Raw genomic sequence first — 19522 nt, 5'->3', positions numbered from 1 at the left:
TGTCATGCTCATCTTTGTCATGGATCGTGTAAAAACCATCCTCTGTAGGATACCAGTACCTGAACAGGGACTCAAACCAGCAACCTGCAGGCTGTCCTAACCTTTGGGCTTTGCCTACACCATTAGAATACATGACCACCCAAACACAGGAGACTGGGTCCAGCCCTGATGGACTCTTTATTTCTGCCCACAAACCTTTTACAGTTCTCTGCTGATGATATGTCAGAAATCAGAAATGCTGACATCCTTCTGCGTTCCTTACAGACAGTATATATAATAAAATGCCTTTATTGTCATTATACAGGATGTACAATGAGATTGGAGACTGGATATGCAGGACTGCACAATTTTTGAACAATAGCTGCAAAGTTTGCATTGTAGTTCAAGGATTTCAGCATTTTTATTCTTATTCCAACACATGTATTCATGAAATTTTGCCCTCAGGTTCCTGTTAAAAGCCAACAACAGCAATATGTACACAACAGGGAATAGAAACCATATTTCCAGTGTCTTTTATTACAGATAATGCAGAACATGACCTCGTGTGTCTGCGGCTCCTTTGATGCCTGAAACCAAACTCCTAACAAAAGCTTCTCACAGCCCCAAAAACCCTTCATCTTGTCTTCACTCATGAAATTGCAAGAAAAAAAATTCTGCAACATGAAATTTACAACCGGAAAAATAAACGTGACGGGAGGGATAATCGGATCACGCTGACACACACAAAAATAAAAACGCTCTCGCTTCCTGCAAACATTTCACTGATCTGACGCACAACCTTTGACAGGCTGCACCGAACCTCAGAACAAATGTACTTGTTTAGGTACTCACCCTCTACCCTTCACTCAAATTTGACTTTCCACTGTGATCTGTGAAAAGAATACAGAGTCACCTAAATGAAGGTGGATGTGGTTTCAGTTAAGGGTCTGAACGGCCTCTGTGGGCTCTGCTGCTGAATGCAGTCTTTGTCCGTGTTCCTGTTTTAACTCATGTATTCTGGCTCGTTTGGGAATGTTCTGCATGTCCTCTGGTTCCTCTCTGTGGTGCTTTGTAGATGGAGAGGCTTTGGATTTCAAAGCCTGTGTTGTGTTTGAGGGCTGAGTGGGAGGTCCAGATTTCAGATCGTCGGTTTGGGCTGCGGGGCTCCATCCTGTACCAGGGAGCTCGCCGCTCAGGGACCGTCCACCTCGGCTTGGATCGCAAGATTCAATTTGTTGCTCAGTGGCGCCCAAAAGCACTGCAGTGTTTCCATCAGGGGCTCCCAGCATGCTCAGGTCCAGTAAACAAGTCTGCACGAAGGTAAACAGAAGTGACTAAATTATTCCTGCTGACACATTTGATTCATTTCTGGAAACAAAATAACTACGAGACATAAAAAAACCACAACATGAGCACAGAAACACCAATTCACCACAAAAAAGAAACCAAAGGCTCACAAAGACACACACTGAGTACACAGAGTCACAAAATGACCACAAAAGCTACAAATGGACCTCTGAAGTGGATCAGGTACATTCTCAGGGGGGCCATGAATGTCGGTGTGAAACCTCATTTCACAGCACAGTATGATGTTCAGATCCTCTAAAGCAGGGGTCTCAAACTCGCGGTCCGTGGGCCGCATCCAGCCACGCCCCCTACTTCCGGTCCACGATTTGATATCAAAAATATGACAATTTGGCCCTTTAAGTTACTTTTTGGACATTTTGCTAACTCCTCTTAATTGGAGGGGAAAGTGAAATGTCAAAAAAAATCACATAAAGGGGTCACACTTTAGACGCCTGCTCTAAAGTGTGACGCACGTGGTGTGAACCTCCTAATGCTGGAAGTCTCGCGCTCTCATTGATCCAGAGGTTTTGACTGGATCATGGAATCACTTTCAGAGCACGAGTTGTGGCTTGTTTGACGTATATAAAGTATAAAGGCGGTGCTTTTAGTGTGCGAGCATACGGCCCTGTCCCGGTCCCAGGGCGTGGCATTGGTGGTTCAGTGGTAGGATTATCACCTGACACGTGGGACACCCGGGTCCAATTCCCGGCCAAAGCACCAACGGTTTATAACGGGATTAGTAAAGTGTGTGCACATTTACACACTCAGCTGGAACAGGTTACAGCACTGAATGTGCCGATGCAGGATATGTCTCTCAGAGAATATTACATAATAAAGTCAAGAGCTCACAGTACTGTAGACAAATAATGGAGCACATCATGTGTCTAATGTGCAGACAATAAGTAATGGTGACAATATCAGGAATAAATAAGCACGTTTTCATGTGACTGCAGCTCAGGAGACGAGGAGGGAGGTGAGGAGGCTGAGGTGAGGAGGCTGAGGTGAGGATGGAGGTGAGGAGGCTGAGGTGAGGAGGCTGAGGTGAGGATGGAGGTGAGGATGGAGGTGAGGAGGGAGGTGAGGAGGCTGAGGTGAGGATGGAGGTGAGGATGGAGGTGAGGAGGGAGGTGAGGATGGAGGTGAGGAGGGAGGTGAGGATGGAGGTGAGGAGGGAGGTGAGGAGGGAGGTGAGGATGGAGGTGAGGAGGCTGAGGTGAGGATGGAGGTGAGGAGGCTGAGGTGAGGAGGGAGGTGAGGATGGAGGTGAGGAGGGAGGTGAGGAGGGAGGTGAGGATGGAGGTGAGGAGGGAGGTGAGGATGGAGGTGAGGAGGGAGGTGAGGAGGCTGAGGTGAGGATGGAGGTGAGGAGGCTGAGGTGAGGATGGAGGTGAGGAGGGAGGTGAGGATGGAGGTGAGGAGGCTGAGGTGAGGAGGCTGAGGTGAGGAGGGAGGTGAGGATGGAGGTGAGGAGGGAGGTGAGGAGGCTGAGGTGAGGATGGAGGTGAGGATGGAGGTTAGGAGGGAGGTGAGGATGGAGGTGAGGAGGGAGGTGAGGAGGCTGAGGTGAGGATGGAGGTGAGGAGGGAGGTGAGGAGGCTGAGGTGAGGATGGAGGTGAGGATGGAGGTGAGGAGGGAGGTGAGGAGGCTGAGGTGAGGATGGAGGTGAGGATGGAGGTGAGGATGGAGGTGAGGAGGGAGGTGAGGATGGAGGTGAGGATGGAGGTGAGGAGGCTGAGGTGAGGATAGAGGTGAGGAGGGAGGTGAGGAGGGAGGTGAGGATAGAGGTGAGGATGGAGGTGAGGAGGGAGGTGAGGATGGAGGTGAGGAGGGAGGTGAGGAGGCTGAGGTGAGGATGGAGGTGAGGATGGAGGTGAGGAGGGAGGTGAGGAGGCTGAGGTGAGGATGGAGGTGAGGATGGAGGTGAGGATGGAGGTGAGGAGGGAGGTGAGGAGGCTGAGGTGAGGATGGAGGTGAGGATGGAGGTGAGGAGGGAGGTGAGGAGGCTGAGGTGAGGATGGAGGTGAGGATGGAGGTGAGGAGGGAGGTGAGGATAGAGGTGAGGAGGGAGGTGAGGAGGCTGAGGTGAGGATGGAGGTGAGGATGGAGGTGAGGAGGGAGGTGAGGATGGAGGTGAGGAGGGAGGTGAGGATGGAGGTGAGGAGGCTGAGGTGAGGATGTAGGTGAGGAGGGAGGTGAGGATGGAGGTGAGGAGGCTGAGGTGAGGATGGAGGTGAGGATGGAGGTGAGGAGGCTGAGGTGAGGATGGAGGTGAGGAGGCTGAGGTGGAAATGATGGAGGAGAGAGAGCGGTGGGGGAGGAAGACATAACGAGAAAGAGATAATGAAAATATTCATGTGCAAATGTGAAATGGTTTCAAAGAGCCATTTGTGATATTTAAATTGAACGTCCTGCGTATGTGGCCGGTCTCTCGTCGCATGAATAAAACGCGATTTAGCGGAAAGACGCCGTCCACAGTATCCAAGATGGCGGCTTCCACAAACCGGCACACCCTCCTGAGTGTCTGTAATGGATTCATTCTCAGTTTATGAGAACCCATCAACTTATTAGAAAACACAATTACACAATAATCAACGTGAGAATATTCTTTTTTCTATTAAATAAGCTCAAAAATGACTGACTGTACCTTTAAGATATCTTTGGCACAAATAGATGAGGCTTAGTTTTTACAGTTTTATTGATAATAAATTTAACTGACTTTCATTCGTTGCCGTTTTGACTGTTTTCAGAGCTCTAAAGCTCAGAGGGACCTGCTCAGTGACAGACTGAGCTGATACACCTACACCTGTCCAGGAGGAACTGCCATCCTTACCCTCTGGGAGTCAGGGTCAGGGTCAGGGTCAGAGGCGTCCTTGAGGGGATTTCTCTGGGTTTGTCCTGATGTTGGGCTGCTCTCCTCATCAGTGCCTGAAGGACACAGTCAGAGGTCACACAGCCTCTTCAGTACATTCCTGCTTTAGCACTTCACTGTGAATGCAACGTTCTTCTTAAACCCTTAAAAACGAATCCAGTGTTTACCGAGCGAGTAGCGTCCCAGCTGGATGTTGAGCCAGATGTTTCGCCGCTGAGTCCAGCCCCCTGGAGCTTCCACCTCGTACAGACGCTCCCGATGCTGCCGGTGCTTCTGCAGGAACCTTCTGAACACTGAACACACAAACACAGGCCGCTGTACTTCTCTAGGAGGGAGGAAGAGTCTGAGGGTGAGTACACGGGAAGGCTTACAAGTATTTTTATCGAAGAAAGTGGGGCCTGCAACTAAGTTTGGGAACCACTGTTTTGCACATGATAAAAACTGTGCAAACGCTCTGTAATATTTCAACTCGAACATTTATTAGTTAACATTTGGCACTTAAAATGAGATCTTTGTGACCTCATAAAAACCATTGTGGTTAATCATGCCCGTAGCTACTAAGTGAGCTGCAGCGACTGGCGAGTCTTCAGGCTCCAACTCCTCCACAGAGGACGTTCTGGTCGGATTCGGAGCTCTTTCCACCTCCTGACACTGTCCCCAGTGCTGGTCAGCAGGTTTAAATACAGGCTCAATCAAGCCCTGCTTTCCTTTCCTGAGTTGATGGAAGGCTTGTCAAAACTTCCACGATGCCAGCTCAAAGTCCTCCTCCACGGCCGTCCCAAACTCTAGTTTGAGGAGACCTCTGGGCCAGCCGAGCCCAGAAAGCCTCCTTTTCAGCCCAGTTTCTTCCCTCACCACCGAGGTCGCCCCCACAACAGGAACCATCAACCTTATGACCACAGCTCTTGAACACATGCATTCAGACTCCGTGTCCACAAGCACCTCTGCCATGCAAGAGAAACACTTATGCTCAGACATGGTGTTTGTTATGGCCACGCCTGGCCTGACTTGCTTTCTGAGCACGCTCTGATAAACTCTATTTGTTTGGCTTCACTTTCAGCCCTGGAGTTTGCAGCTCGGTTTATTTTCAGTCAGACTGAGTCAGACTTTTAAGCTTTCAGCCCAGTCTACAAGTTTCTCTGCACTCTGAGAAATAAAGAAGAGAAAGAAGCGACGTGGAAGGTAAATAAGCAAACAAAGCAGTTAAAACAGGACCTGAGCTGACCTGAAGCCATGCTGGGGGATAATGGAGAGCTGACTCCCAGAAACTCCTCCGTGGAGAACGAGGAGCAGAAATCCTCCAGCATCTGAAGGCCGAAGCCTCGCCTCCTGCAGCTCCTCCTCACCAGCACGGTGTCCAGGACAGGCAGCAGGTAGCAGCGGCTGCTCCGGCCGTCGCACAGGCTGCCTGAAACAGCAGAGCGCGGACAGGGTGCTTTAACCACAGACTGCATTCAACAGGTGGACACAGTGAAGCCAGCGTGACTCCTCTGGTTTCAAAAAGACGTCTGGCTGTATAGAAGCTCCCTCAATCCATGACCTCAGTAAATACTTCCTGATCAATTTAAGGTCTCAGTCTCTCATTTCACGTCTAATTAGAGCCAAAACGAAGGATAGAGGAGGGTACGCTTTATCCACAGTGATTCATGAAGTTCACAGATGAAGCTCCAAAGTGAACATTTTCCTCCTCGCCATCTGACTGGATCTGACTAGGAAACTGAGGAATTGTTCAATCGTGGCAGATCAGCTGATCTTAATGCTGGATTAAATCAGCTCATGGCTCAGCTGGTACACTTCTACACATATTCTACACACTTCTACACATTGATATGCTATTTGCCATTTCGCTCTCAGCCCCCTCCACCCCACCTTTGTGTTTGACGGTGTAAAAGCCGACCGCCTGGCTGTCTCTCCACAGCACTTTGCAGCTCTCTGTGGGGGGATGCAGGGAGAACAGTGAAGGCCTCTCCATTATCTGACTGAGCAGGAACACAATCACCCTCTCCATGAGAGACTGCACCTGTGGACAACATGCAGGCTGAAGAAGATACTGGCACAGATGGAAAAGAGGTCACCGCAGAGCCAGCTCTGGGAGAAAACCACTCAGCAAATCCTTCATTTATAAATTCATACAAAAAGGTTTTTCTATGAATTCAGACACTTTATGGATGAACTCTGACTCCAATCAGGGGCATCTGCAGCTACAGTAACAGATGAGTAGCTGAGACAGAATGAAGGAGTAATAAGCAGCAAGCGCACTGATCAAAGCTTCCATTTGTTCACACCTGTGCAGGAGCCACCGAGTGACATAATGTCTAGACAAATGCACATTAGCACACTTACCGACACCAGACCACTTCTGGATCTGCTCGACGTCCGCAAGACGTCATCCAAAAGCCACCACTTCCCGTGCAGGTAGAGGGCAACCACTGGAAGGTAAGATCAGAGCGGCGAGCGTCAGTCTGCGTCTAAGGCTGGAACATGTCAACAGAGCAGCTTGTGGAGCTCCAAACCTTGTGTTGGATCGTCCGGGGGGTGCAGGGCCAGCACCGCGCAGCCAGGCTGCCCATCCTCAAACAGCTGCAGCTGGCTCACATTTGCTGCTGTTATTGCCACCTGAGCAGACGGGAGGATAACGTCAAGCCAGTAAAATCACTTCCACTGTGGCCCCACTGATGTTCACAGTCACCACACAAGGAATTCATTCGCGGCATACCCAAGTAAAACGTAAGACTTCCAAGGATCTTTTTACATGATGCACTTCAACTGTATTTCAATATCAGAGCTTGTGCACTATAAGTAGTGGTATTACTTCTAAATAAGAGTCTAAATATTTGTTTCACCACTTTGGAAAACAGTTATTCAATAAAAAAAAAAAACCTGTCTGAACTTGCTGAAAATGATGTTTTCAGGTGGGAAACCTGCTAACTGCTGTACAACCACAGCCAGAGTTACGACCATCAAATCCACCCTCGCTCTTCACATCCAGTCCCGAAACACCGGGCACTGGCAAAAATGCTCCTCTCGAGGCTCCATGACACGACTTCACTAACCAGTGGGTGATGTCACGAGTCTGCGTCCATCTCTCACACTGTTTTTATGCTGCTAATGTACCCAGCCTGGCTTTAACGATGCAGCTGCATTACAGGATAAAGTGTGTAGGGGAGAAAACAGCAGCACTGGGTGGGGCAGGTTTTACAAATTTAAGATGCATCGAAACTGAGGACATTTTCAGACTTTTTTTAGGTATTAACTAAAACATTTATGAATAACAGGGGATTAAAAACGGTATATTTAGTATATTTATTTCCTTTTAACTCCTTCCGTTTGTTTTATATGCACACGGGTTTGATTGTGATAATCATCTGTCATACAAACGGTGGTTAGATACCTTTGAGGTGTGTGATGAGTGAAACCACTCATCACCAGGAGGCCTGGACTCCAGAGAGGACAGGTACCGCTCAGATGCAGATGTCAGGTCTTTGTGATCCACAGCGGGCAGGTCTACGGGGTACATGGCCTCTGGGAGATGTTTGGTGTAGTTATGCATTTACAAACAGCTGAGATTACATCAGCACTGACTGGGATCCACTTCCCTAACACGGAGACCTTCTCCGACCAGCAGGTTCCCTTTAAAACAGCAGGACTTTAAAGCTGCTTCTCCTTCCTTGAACACTGCAGATAAAGGAGAAGATGAGTTATGAGTTCTCACGTGTTTTTAGCTCCCTCAGGTAAAATGGGCGCATAGTTTATGGTAACTGACGCAGGTGACGCAGATTTCTGCTAAACATTAACTCACGCAGCCAAACTGTCCCGTGAGTCAATGAATGACTGCATCTGCAGGGAAACAAATCAAAGCGTGTCTCATTGAGGCGTTTCATAAACAGGCTGTATAATAATCTGAGCTGCTTTCTTCCTTCTTTTCCTACCGAGGTGAGGGTGCTGCAATAAACAGCTGTGTGAACTTTGAACTGCAACACAAAACAAAAACACGTCAGAACAGCGGCTTCATCACAAACACGCTTAGCTTTAATTAACTCGGGTAACTTTATTAACTTACTTTCGGTGGATCGAAGTAGCCTTAAAAAGTAAGTTTGAAGAAACTACACCAACCACCGCCTTAACGTCTACTTTCCTTTGGCCCGCTGCGCCATCCTCTGGTCGCAGAGAGAATTACAAAAATACGCTAAAAGTAGGGCGCTGACACGGATCGGCCTCGAGGTCTCACTCCGCTAACCAATCACAGCAGAGCGTCCCACTGTGTCCTTCCGAGCGCTGTAATAATCTAGCACCGGCAGTCTACTGCAGGCATGACCGGAAACACACGAGCTGGACTTCAGAATAAAAGCGCAGGTTTTACCAACAGTTAAAAAGGACGTTTTTATTTTGTAATTGTTAAAATCGTTCAGTGACATTTGTCTTGAACTAGAATGGTGACAGGCCATCTTTTTATTTATTTGTTTTAAATAAAAAACTTGGCAGGTAACACTAAACCCGTTGTAGCATGTCAGCAGTGCAAACCCTTCAACACAACAATTTTACATCATATCCTTATATAAAAATTCATTATTTATGCAAGATTTAATCTGAAAAATACATCACATTACTCTCTCATTTTAAAATAAGTGCCTAGAGGCGCTGTATAAGTAAAACTGAACTGAACTGAAAATCATTAATAGTTTTAGTTGCACCTGTAACAGACCTGAAGTTAGCTCCATGTCCTCAATCAGTTTGTCTAATGTGGCTTGAAGCTGCTGCTAACTGAAAATAGGATAAACTGGATAAAAATAGATTAATACGAAGGGCTGGATCCTTCATTTTCACTTTTGTTGTTGACTAGATTTTTAAGTTTAATAATATATATATATATATATATATATATATATATATACATACATACAGTCAACTTTATTCTCGTTCTTCTAATAAATGCACAGGCCCTATCTTTTTTTGTTTCTCATTTTTTAACAATGAGAATACGTCATTCTCAAAAAAAAAAAAAGGGGGGGTTGTACCTACGATTTGTTTTATTTTGTAGCGGAAGTGGCGTGTTTGCAGTAGCGTTTGTGTTTGCAGCGTTTCGGCAGCGCGTGTGTCCGTCTGTTTGTTATTGAAACACGCCGTCGGTGACATTTGCCCGGTGCAGCGTAAACGATGCTTCTCGGACGGAGCCCAGGCCGCCTGCTACCGGCTCTGCGGCGCTGCCTCCTGCACTGCCGCTGCATTAAGTCCACAAACACCGCCTCGGTAAGTGCTTTTCAGCGTTCTTCACCTTTAACTTTGAAGTGCCGGCGAGCACGAAGTAACGTGTGGGCGGTGACGTCGCGCCCGCATGCTCCGTCACCTTAATTAAGCGTTAATTAGCGGAGTGAGACCTCGACCACGCGACCCAGTACCACCGTGCTGATTATTCACTCCGCACAATAATCATGTGAAAGGTCTCGGCGTCTTTGCGAAGGTGACACCGGGGTAAGCATTAAAGTAAGTCAGCCGACGGGGCAGGTAAGATATTTACCGCTGAAGTCTCCCAGCCTTCTGGGCTGTTTATGAAATATGGCGACCCCAGAATTAGAGGCAGCGTTTCTCAGATGGGCTCAGCTCAAATCGTCACAAACGTTAACTGAATTTTGAAGAGTCCTTCATGCATGAGCACAGAATTTTTCGGCTTATGTTTTTAGACTGTTTCTACGCATTGGTGGTTCAGTGGTAGAATTCTCGCCTGCCACGCGGGGGCCCGGGTTAGATTCCCGGCCAATGCAACATCGTTTTTCCCCTCTGTTCCATGAACCATTCAGTTGTAGCGCCCGGTGGACTGACAGTCTGTCCTGATAGGGGTGGTGTCACTTTGAGTACACTCACTACAGATGATCGGCAGCTGAAGTTTTAGAGGTAAAAAATGTTTAATAAAGTGAAATATTTAATTGTCTCACATCATGTTTTATTCCTGATTTATAACTAATTGTTGATGTGATTCAGATATGTTGAAGTATAGTGTGTACAAAGATACTTTTACACACAGATGGTAGTAGAAACATGCAGGCCAACCACAGCCATTATAGGGTACAGTAAATATAATGTTTTTGATCTCCCTTGGCTGACTAAAACATGTTTGTCCTACAGTGGCCACCGTAGCTAGGATTATCAATTTGAATTGGGAGGGACAAGAAAACAGAATTTAGTTGAATGCAATGTACAATTTACTGACATGCAGAGGTGAAAATATTGTGCACTATATATGGATTAGTCAGTGGAGCCACTTTCTGTTGTCCATGCACCATGGCTGCCATCAAGCATTGGTGGTTCAGTGGTAGAATTCTCGCCTGCCACGCGGGAGGCCCGGGTTCGATTCCCGGCCAATGCAATCCTTGTTTTTTTTTTGTATTTGTCCGACAGACACGCAGCTATAACAACAATATACAATATACCACGTGCAGAACATGTTTAAATTCTTTAAATCGGTTGAAGAATTCACACCTTGTTAGCTAGAAATCAAACGTGTTGTGCTCCCTGAGTGAGAGGCCCCTGTGGTGCACCCGTACTGCTGATTGTAATAACACTGTTGTGTAATTACGGCAATGCAATCTGTATCTGACTCCTTTCACAAAGTTTTCCAGCCACCTCCAGGATAAACAGTGAAAGACTCCGGGGCGGATTCGCTCTGCAGTCACTTTGTTTGTCCTTTTTTTTTGTCCTACAGAGGCCACCATACCTAGTGTTATCAATTTGAATTGGGAGGAGTCAGAAAGTAGAATTCAGTTGACTGCAATTGGGAATCTGCAGTGGGGAAAATTTTACAAACTCTAACTTTAACCAATGATGTCAAATGTGCAGTAGTGAGAGGGCCCTCTTTCTGTGCAAAATTCCCTTCATCAAGCATTGGTGGTTCAGTGGTAGAATTCTCGCCTGCCACGCGGGAGGCCCGGGTTCGATTCCCGGCCAATGCAAGACTTGTTTTTCTTTCTTTTGACATGCTACTGTAGCAACTTTGGAAGACAGATGGTTTGAAAGAGGACTCAAAGAAGCCATCTATGTCCACTGTGAACAACCATCATAATTTTCCCCCACTTACAGTCCGATCCTGTGCTCCCTCACTGGCCTCTCAACCCCCATTCACACCTTTGTTCAGGTGACCTCATTAGGTCACATGAAACAATGGAGCCAAGTCCTTTGTTGGTTTCATCTGAAACCACTGATTGTAATGACCCATGCCTCCTTTCACACCTTGGTGCATGTGTTTACGCACATGAACAATAGAGGGTCATAACCACCTCCAGGGGACTACGCCCACAAGGGTTTAAATACCTGGGTCCAGGGGCGTGGTGGCCATCAGGAGGTTTCCCGAAGGGCCAGTCGTTTCCAGGCCGAACTGGCCGGTGATCAGATGTTTTGTTTTTTTTGTTTTTTTTTACCCAGTTAAGCACAGCAGCGCTCGCGCAGCCACAGGTGCAGACAGTGATGGTCGGTCGCGAACGTTTCGGCTCTAAGAGCTGGCTCTTTTTTCATCAGGAGGGGCTACAAACACAACAGCCCAGCAGTGTTAATTTCGTTGACGAAATATTTTCGTCAATAATTTCATGACAAAAACGAGACGATAACTAAATTAAAACTACCTAAAAGGATAAAAACAATGACGAAATTAATTGACACTTTAGTCAACGAATGAAAACGAGATGAAAATGCTTGATGGGGACGACATCCAATCAGAACTGATTTAATTTTGTGACAGGGCGGGACAAGTTAGGAAAACATCCAATCAAACACACAGTTGCACAAATTGCTCTAAACCCGGGAAGGACAAACTAGCCTGTGATTGGTCGTTACTTCCGATAGAACCAAGTTATGTAAACAATGTCAGCAGGGAGAAAGAGAAGAGCCGATGTATGGACACATTTGTCCTTTGACGCTGTGACAAACAAAACGATGTGTAAACCATGTGGGGCGACTATCTCGGGTAAAAACACGACAAATCTTAAACGACATCTGCAAACCAGTCACCCAGATCTCCATGCAAAGGTCAGCATTTTAATGTCATGCAGGGTAAAGTGTTTTTCCCAGTTTGTGTTTAGAGAAAATCTCCACACCGCGGTGGATTAGCCTTTATAATCTTAGTCCTGAACACTGCCCTGTACCTTTCAGAGCGTCCTGCTGTAAAACGCTCGGATTATCTCAGTGAGGTGGTGTTAATGATCAGGTGTGTGGGAAGCAGGTGAAACGCTAATGTTAATATTATTAATAATATTCCATAACTTTGAATAAATGTTTAATTTGGTGTAAGTGTGTATAATGACTAATTCAAGGGAACTGAAGAAAAAGCATTTACACCCTTTATATTTTAGTCGACTAAATCGACTGTAGATTTAGTCGACTGTATTCTTACGATAATCTGTCGACTAAAACTAGACTAAAACTAAAACTATTCAGATGACTAAATTATGACTAAAACTAAATTACATTTTCGTCAAAAGACTATGACTAAAACTAATCAAAATTTGCTGTCAAAATTAACACTGCAGCCCAGCCAGCACACCATTAGGAGAGGTGAAGGGCGAGACGCCGGCTAAGGGGGGATTGACAACTTTTTCCCCCTTTTGCTGCTCAGTTGTACGATCGGATAAAAGGTAGCTCCAAACCAAGCTCCCGGGCTGAATTTCAACCCCAGCCCACCCCTGCCTGGGTCTGTCCTCTATTTGGTTGAGAAGTGAAGAAGCTTTTGGGATGAGAGGTGAAACATCTTCAAGAAACAAAAAGAAGTCCAGTTGCCTTTTTTGAAGCTCCAGAGAGTCCTGTGACCTGGATGACTGAGAACCTACACAAACATAACAGCAGTAAAGTGATAAAGTGTCTGATTTACAGAGTGCGTAATGGGTGACTGTGCACCGACCAGTCCTGTTTGTTGTCCAGCTCCACAAAGTCATCTCCTGTCCCTTCCTGACATGCCTGACGATGGCCGTGTCATCTGAGAATTTCTGCATATGACACGTTTCCGAGTTCTACTGAAAGTCAGGTGTGCACAACGTGAATGAGAAAGGAGACATGACAGTCCCCTGTGGTACTGCTGATCACAGTCTCAGATGTACAGTCCCTTAGCCTCACATACTGCCGTCTACCAGTGAGGTAATAAATGACTTGCACCCTTTTTAGCTTGTCTCTCAATAGAGGGAACTGTTAATTATAGCCCTGCTGCCTGTCCAGGGTGTACCTTTCCTGTATGACAGCTGGATTAGGCTCCAGCCCTCCATTACCCTGAAAAGGATAAGTGGAAGAGAATGATGGCGGACGATTCTGGCCTCCACAGCTGCACTGGAAAAACTAGATTTGTCGTTATACACTGTACTAATGTAACCCAGTTATGGGTCTTTTTTCTGTCGGGAAATTTTTTTTTTCTGTGCCGTTGCTCATTTATCAAGCATTGGTGGTTCAGTGGTAGAATTCTCGCCTGCCACGCGGGAGGCCCGGGTTCGATTCCCGGCCAATGCAGACCTTGATTTTCTTTTTTAAGATAAGATAAAACTTTAATGATCCCACGATGGGGAAATTTGCGCATTACAGCAGCTCAGTACAGAAAACTAAAAATAGAATAGAATAAAATAAAATAGAAAAACACTATACACATATACATAAGCACTATATACAGAAAATATATAGTCAATACACACATGTACATATACACACATATACACACACATCAAAACACTATATACAGATATCAAAATATTATATACATTTGTAGCCGGTAAGGTACACAGCATACACGGTATGCATTATATGGGTGAGTGTAATAAATAAAATGTATCTGGACTGTAAGGATAAAGTGATGGCAGAGGAGGTAAAGTGTCCAAGTGACTCAAGACATTATGAAGTGTTATACAGTCTAACTGCTGTTGGGATGAATGACCTGCGAAAGCGCTCCTTCCTGCAGCGAGGATGTTTCAGTCTCTGACTGAAGGAGCTGCTCAGTTCACCCACGGTCTCATGCAGAGGGTGATGGGGGTTGTTCATGATGGATGTCAGCTTTGCTAACATCCTCCTCTCACCCATCACCATCACAGACTCCAGAGGACATCCCAACACAGAGCTAGACCTCCGCACCAGTTTGTCGATCCTGCTTCTGTCCCTTTGGGTGCATCCACCCCCCCACAGCAGGCCACTGCATAGAAAAGGGCAGATGCTACCACTGTGTCATAAAAGGTCTTTAACAGAGTCCTGCAGACACCAAAGGACCTCAGTCTCCTCAGCAGGTGGAGTCGACTCTGGCCCTTCTTATACAGGACATCTGTGTTTGTAGTCCAGTCCAACTTGTTATTGAGATGAACACCCAGGTATTTGTAGGAGACCACTATCTCAATATGCTTTCCCTGGATGTTCACCGGTGCTGTAGGGGGTGGCTTCCTCCTGAAGTCTATGATCATCTCCTTCGTCTTGCTGGCGTTGATTTGGAGTGCGTTGTTCTCACACCAGCCGACAAAGTCACTGATGACCCCCCTGTATTCCTCGTCATTCCCATCTGATACACATCCAATGATGGCCGTATCATCTGAGAACTTCTGTAGGTGGCAGTGGTCCGAGTTGTACCTGAAGTCTGAGGTGTACAGACTGAACAGAAAGGGTGAGAGGACCATGCCCTGTGGCGCCCCCGTGCTGCAGACTACCACATCAGATCTACAGTCATGGCACCTCACATACTGTGGTCTGTTGGTGAGGTAGTCGATGATCCATGCCGTCAGCTGACTGTCTACTCCGGCTCCCTCCATCTTCCCTCTCAGTAGTGCAGGCTGGATGGTGTTGAAAGCACTGGAGAAGTCAAAGAACATGACCCTCACAGTGTTTCCTGCCTGCTCTAGGTGAGAGAGGGATCTGTGCAGCAGGTAGATGATGGCATCGTCCACCCCAATGCCAGGCTGGTAGGTGAAATGCAGGGGGTCCAGCGCTGAGCTCACCAGTGGGCGGAGGTGATGAAGGATGAGCCTCTCCATGGTCTTCATCAGGTGAGAAGTCAGGGCCACAGGTCTGTAGTGGTTGGACTCCCTGGGCTGTGCGATCTTTGGCACTGGAACTATGCAGGAAGTCTTCCACAGTTCAGGAACCCTCTCCAGATTCAGGCTCAGGTTGAAGATATGCAGGACCACCTGACAGAGCTGGTCTGCACAATCCCTGAGCAGTCTGGGGCTGATTCCATCTGTACCCGCTGCCTTCCTGATCTTCGTCTTTCTGAGCTGACTTCTCACCTGGTCAGTTGTGAGGTGGATGTGAGGCTGGGTTGGGGTGGGTGATGGGGCTGGCTCCGCTGTGGGTGAGGGTGAGGAGAGTACAGGCAATGATGGCATTGCACCAGGAGAGAGGGGGGTCAGCATACGGAGGGGGGCAGATGGGAGCTGAGGGGTGGGGGAGGTGGTCAACGACCCAGAGTCAAATCTATTGAAAAACAGGTTTAGGTCGTTAGCCCACCCATGGTCAGCAGACACTGTGGCTCCTCCATTGTCCTCGAAGTGGCCAGAGATTTTTTTCATGTTTCTCCAGACTTCTCGGACTTTGTTATGTTGGAGCTGTTCCTCCATCTTCCTCCTGAAGCTCTCTTTGCCTCTCCGGATCTTGTATTTCACATCCTTTTGCACTCTCCTCAGTTCCTCCTTGTCTCCAGATCTGAAGGCCCTCTTCTTCTCGTTCAGCAGGGCCTTCAGCTCTGGGGTCACCCACGGTTTATTGTTGGAGAAGCACCGTACCTTCTTGGTTGGCACAGTGTTCTCCACACAGAAGTTCATGTAGTCTGTGATGCAGTGGGTGAGGGCGTCAATGTCCTCACCGTGAGGCCTGCAGAGTTCCTGCCAGTCTGTACATTCAAAACAGTCTCTCACTGCAGTCCTCAGACCACAGTCTTATTATCTTCTTGGTGGGGGGTTTCCTCTTCACAATGGGGGTGTAGGTGGGGTGAAGAATGACCAGGTTGTGGTCTGAGTGGCCAAGCGGGGGTAGAGGTGATGAGCTGTAAGCCTCCTTTGTGTTAGCAAACAGCAGGTCTATAGTTTTATTGTCCCTTGTGTGGCAGTCAACATATTGGGTGAAGTTAGGGAGAGTGGAAGAAGGTGAGGCATGGTTGAAGTCCCCAGAGATGATAATCAGGGACTGCGGATGTGCCGTCTGTAACTGAGAGACGGTGGTGTGGATGTCCTCACAGGCTGCTGTAGCGTCGGCCGACGGCGGGATGTAAACAGTTAACACAATAACATGTGAAAACTCCCGGGCCAGGTGGTATGGTCGAACGCTAACCGCTAACAGTTCAATGTCTTTGGTACAGCGCTGCTCCTTCACAGTGATGTGTCCTGGGTCCCATGTCTGTGTAGTTTCTTAGTCATCCAGGTCACAGTACTCTCTGGAGCTTGGAAAAGGGCGACTGGACTTCTTTGTGTTTCTTGAATATGTTTCACCTCTTATCCCAAAGGCTTCTTCAGTTCTAAAAAAGAGACCCAGGTATTTAAACCCCGGTGGGCGTAGTCCCCTGGAGGTGGTTGTGACCTACTACTGTTCATGTGCATAATCACATGCACCAGTGGTTTTGGGTGAAACCAATTTGGGACTTGGCACCATATCAAATGACCTATTGAGGTCACCTGAACAACGGTGTGAATGGGGGTTGAGGGGCTTGGGAGGGAGCTCAGGATCGGACTGTTAAGCCTCTTTCCCACCAACAGGGTTCTGGAGCAGGTGCCTTTATTTGAACCGTTAAGCAGGTTTTCCACCGCCGAAACACTCGGTGCTCGGCCGAAAAACGAGTTCGACTCCGGCCCCGCAAACTAGCTGGTCTCGAACCAAGAACGCCTGACCAAAGCGGCAGAAGGGCGTGACTCTGCTGTCTCAACATCAAGTTTTCTACCATATTACATGTGTATTACATGAGAAAAGTGAAGCGATTTTCACAGCTGTGAATTAGGTTGGGCTCTAAGGCTGAACCTGCTGCTTTGTGTCAGTTCATATCACAGATAAAAGGACACAAAGTGTGTACTTGTTGTCTTGCACTAATCGCTGTCTGTATTTCCCTCTGTGCTGCACACAGATGCTGCAGTAGTTTGGGACACACCCATTTTAGCTTCACTCAAGCATTGGTGGTTCAGTGGTAGAATTCTCGCCTGCCACGCGGGAGGCCCGGGTTCGATTCCCGGCCAATGCAAGCAGCTGTTTTGAATTGTAAATCAACTGGTTTTCAGCTGGAAAGCCACTGTGACATTTTCACATATGATTGTTTCTAAACTAGCAATCTAAATTTTCTTTTATGATAGTAAGCTGTTCAGGCCCAGAGACAGCAGCGCTGCACTGATAATGAACCTGTTCTCATTCTTTCACCTTTGATAGAAAAGATATTCCTCTATTGATCTCCAGACGGGGAAATTCAGGTACCACAGCAGCTTAAGGGTGGGGCAGAATGCAGGTTAAAGGCACTTTCCATTTGGCTTAAGTTTTCCAACACAGAAGCTTCAATACCTGCCTCTTCACTTCATCCACAGAGACACAGTTGTTCTCTTGTACACCCTGACTTTATCATAGGTGATTGTCCTGCAGTGTGTGGAGTATCGTAGAAGTACTGTGTTGTGATGCTATCATGGTAACAGGCAGTGTGTGGTGTCGGTATTGTGTGTAACTGTGTAATGATTTGTGTGTCTGCACAGAGTGCTGTTGGGGACGGCGTGGTCTCTGCCTTCAGGTCTATATGTGGCGAGGATGGAGTCTCACTGGGTGATGCTGTTAGAGAACAACACGGCAAAGATGAGTCTGTACACAGGTCAGCATCGCGGTGTTTGTCACTGACGCACACCAGCAATTAGGAGTGTAACAATTCTGAAACTGCAATACAAATACAACATAATCTAGATGAGCAAAGTTATGTGGAGCTGCTAATGGCTGGTTGAAGCTTGCTGGTCTGAGCAAAGTGTTGTTATTTCACGTGTTCATGTGACAAACATTTGTTTTTGTTATTGATCCCCTCTAAAGCTGTGGCACACATACTTTATGAGCTGTGGTTACTGCATACTTATAGTGTTTTCATTGCCATGGAAGTATTTAAAAACAGCATTTAATCTATAGATTAAGATTAAGATAGTGTTTATTTGTCACATGCACAGTTATACACAGTACAATGCACAGTGAAATGTATTTTGTACCTGCAACCATATATACACACACATATAAATAAGAAGAATAAAAATAAAAAAAAAGTAATTCACACTATACACTATACTCTATATACTATACACTATACACACTTTTATAAATTATAATATTTACCGTATTTTCCGGACTATAGAGCGCACCATACTATAAGCCGCACCTACAAATTTTTTGGAAAAAACTGGAAACGTACATATATAAGCCGCACTGGGCTATAAGCCGCTGGTATCTCCGCCGCTCTCGGTTTTCCACAATTACTCGGCACTCAGCAGAGGGGGACAGACAACCCCAAATTTGAGTTATAACAAGTCAATTCACCATTGATTCGTTCACGCCGAGCTTACGTGCAGCGGCTCTATTTCCCTCCTGTAGTGCCAGGTCGATAGCCCTCAACTTAAAAGCGGCATCATAGGAAGTTCTTTTTGTGGTTTCCATGATGAGGGAGTTTGAAAAAAATCTCTTTTGTGCCTGCTGCTAGCACTTGTTGGCGCTTTCTTCTTTGATTTCCAACTTTGACGTCCCATGATTCATATCCTGCTAAAGAGCCCCCTGGTGGTTAAAGAAAAATCCACAGAAACGCCGCACCGGGCTATAAGCCGCATGGTTCAAAACGTGGGAAAAAAGTAGCGGCTTATAGTCCGAAAAATACGGTACATTGTGCAATAATGGTCCAGTTAGGGCTCAGAGTTGAGCAGACGGATGGCTTGTGGGTAAAAACTCTTCTTCAACCTTTCAGTCTTAGTCCTCAGGCAGCGGTAACGCCGGCCTGATGGGAGCAGGGAGAAGAGAGAGTGTCCGGGGTGGCTGGGCTGTTTTAGGATCTTCATGGCCCTCAGCCTGCACTGCTTGGTGTAAATGTCCTGCAGGTTGGGGAGGGTGGTTCTGATGGTCCGTTCAGCTGAACGAACTCTTTTTTTAAATGTATAAATGTAGTAACTAGTAGTAATGTGATTTAATACTGTTACTTTGAGCTATCTGTACTTTCATATTTTATCAATGAGGTCTTAGAAAGAGCTGGAGAATAACAATCATGAGATTTGTTTTTAAATGTATTGGTAGAATTGGATGTTAATTTCTCATAGAAAGTTAATTTACCTTTTATCTTTGGGTAAATTATTGTACACTTGATTTTAAAAAATCAAATGTGTATTTCAACCAAATACGAAAAC

At 46.6% G+C, this 19522-nt stretch overlaps 2 protein-coding genes and 5 non-coding genes across 9 annotated transcripts in view; 6 read left to right on the top strand and 1 right to left on the bottom strand.

Annotated features, from left to right (window-relative positions):
- Window positions 1-160: 160 nt before the first annotated feature.
- fam169b (family with sequence similarity 169 member B) lies at window positions 161-8411 on the bottom strand. 3 transcript variants are annotated; one of them, XM_030731690.1, is made up of 11 exons: window positions 8257-8411; window positions 8126-8167; window positions 7960-8033; window positions 7588-7871; window positions 6710-6812; window positions 6540-6625; window positions 6066-6216; window positions 5422-5604; window positions 4364-4489; window positions 4158-4252; window positions 161-1289 (listed from the first exon to the last, which is right to left on the bottom strand). In XM_030731690.1, the coding sequence occupies exons 4-11, from the start codon at window positions 7744-7746 to the stop codon at window positions 915-917; spliced, it is 1278 nt and encodes a 425-aa protein (XP_030587550.1). In that variant the 5' UTR covers window positions 7747-7871; window positions 7960-8033; window positions 8126-8167; window positions 8257-8411; the 3' UTR covers window positions 161-914. The 3 variants fall into 3 exon arrangements, with proteins under 3 accessions (XP_030587550.1, XP_030587549.1, XP_030587551.1); XM_030731689.1 differs by having other exon boundaries at window positions 7996-8033; XM_030731691.1 differs by lacking the exon at window positions 5422-5604 and having other exon boundaries at window positions 7996-8167; window positions 8257-8409.
- Window positions 8412-9264: 853 nt separating this feature from the next.
- ldhd (lactate dehydrogenase D) overlaps window positions 9265-19522 on the top strand; it is a 29860-nt gene continuing 19602 nt past the window's right edge. Inside the window, exons 1-2 of the mRNA XM_030732334.1 lie at window positions 9265-9443; window positions 17855-17967. Of these exons, the coding sequence (XP_030588194.1) occupies window positions 9351-9443; window positions 17855-17967 (206 nt within the window). The 5' untranslated portion in view covers window positions 9265-9350. The remainder of the gene's footprint in view (window positions 9444-17854; window positions 17968-19522) is intronic.
- On the top strand, window positions 9886-9955 carry trnag-gcc (transfer RNA glycine (anticodon GCC)). Its single transcript has one exon. It is a non-coding gene; the product is annotated as a tRNA-Gly (tRNA).
- Window positions 10487-10557, top strand: trnag-gcc (transfer RNA glycine (anticodon GCC)). The gene has a single exon. It is a non-coding gene; the product is annotated as a tRNA-Gly (tRNA).
- On the top strand, window positions 11070-11140 carry trnag-gcc (transfer RNA glycine (anticodon GCC)). The gene has a single exon. It is a non-coding gene; the product is annotated as a tRNA-Gly (tRNA).
- trnag-gcc (transfer RNA glycine (anticodon GCC)) lies at window positions 13603-13673 on the top strand. The gene has a single exon. It is a non-coding gene; the product is annotated as a tRNA-Gly (tRNA).
- trnag-gcc (transfer RNA glycine (anticodon GCC)) lies at window positions 17288-17358 on the top strand. Its single transcript has one exon. It is a non-coding gene; the product is annotated as a tRNA-Gly (tRNA).

The sequence above is a fragment of the Archocentrus centrarchus genome, chromosome 6, assembly GCF_007364275.1.
Source record: "Archocentrus centrarchus isolate MPI-CPG fArcCen1 chromosome 6, fArcCen1, whole genome shotgun sequence".
In the NCBI taxonomy this organism is placed as follows: domain Eukaryota; kingdom Metazoa; phylum Chordata; class Actinopteri; order Cichliformes; family Cichlidae; genus Archocentrus; species Archocentrus centrarchus.
Note: the sequence above shows the minus strand (reverse complement) of the source record. Positions and strands in the feature narration are given on the sequence as shown.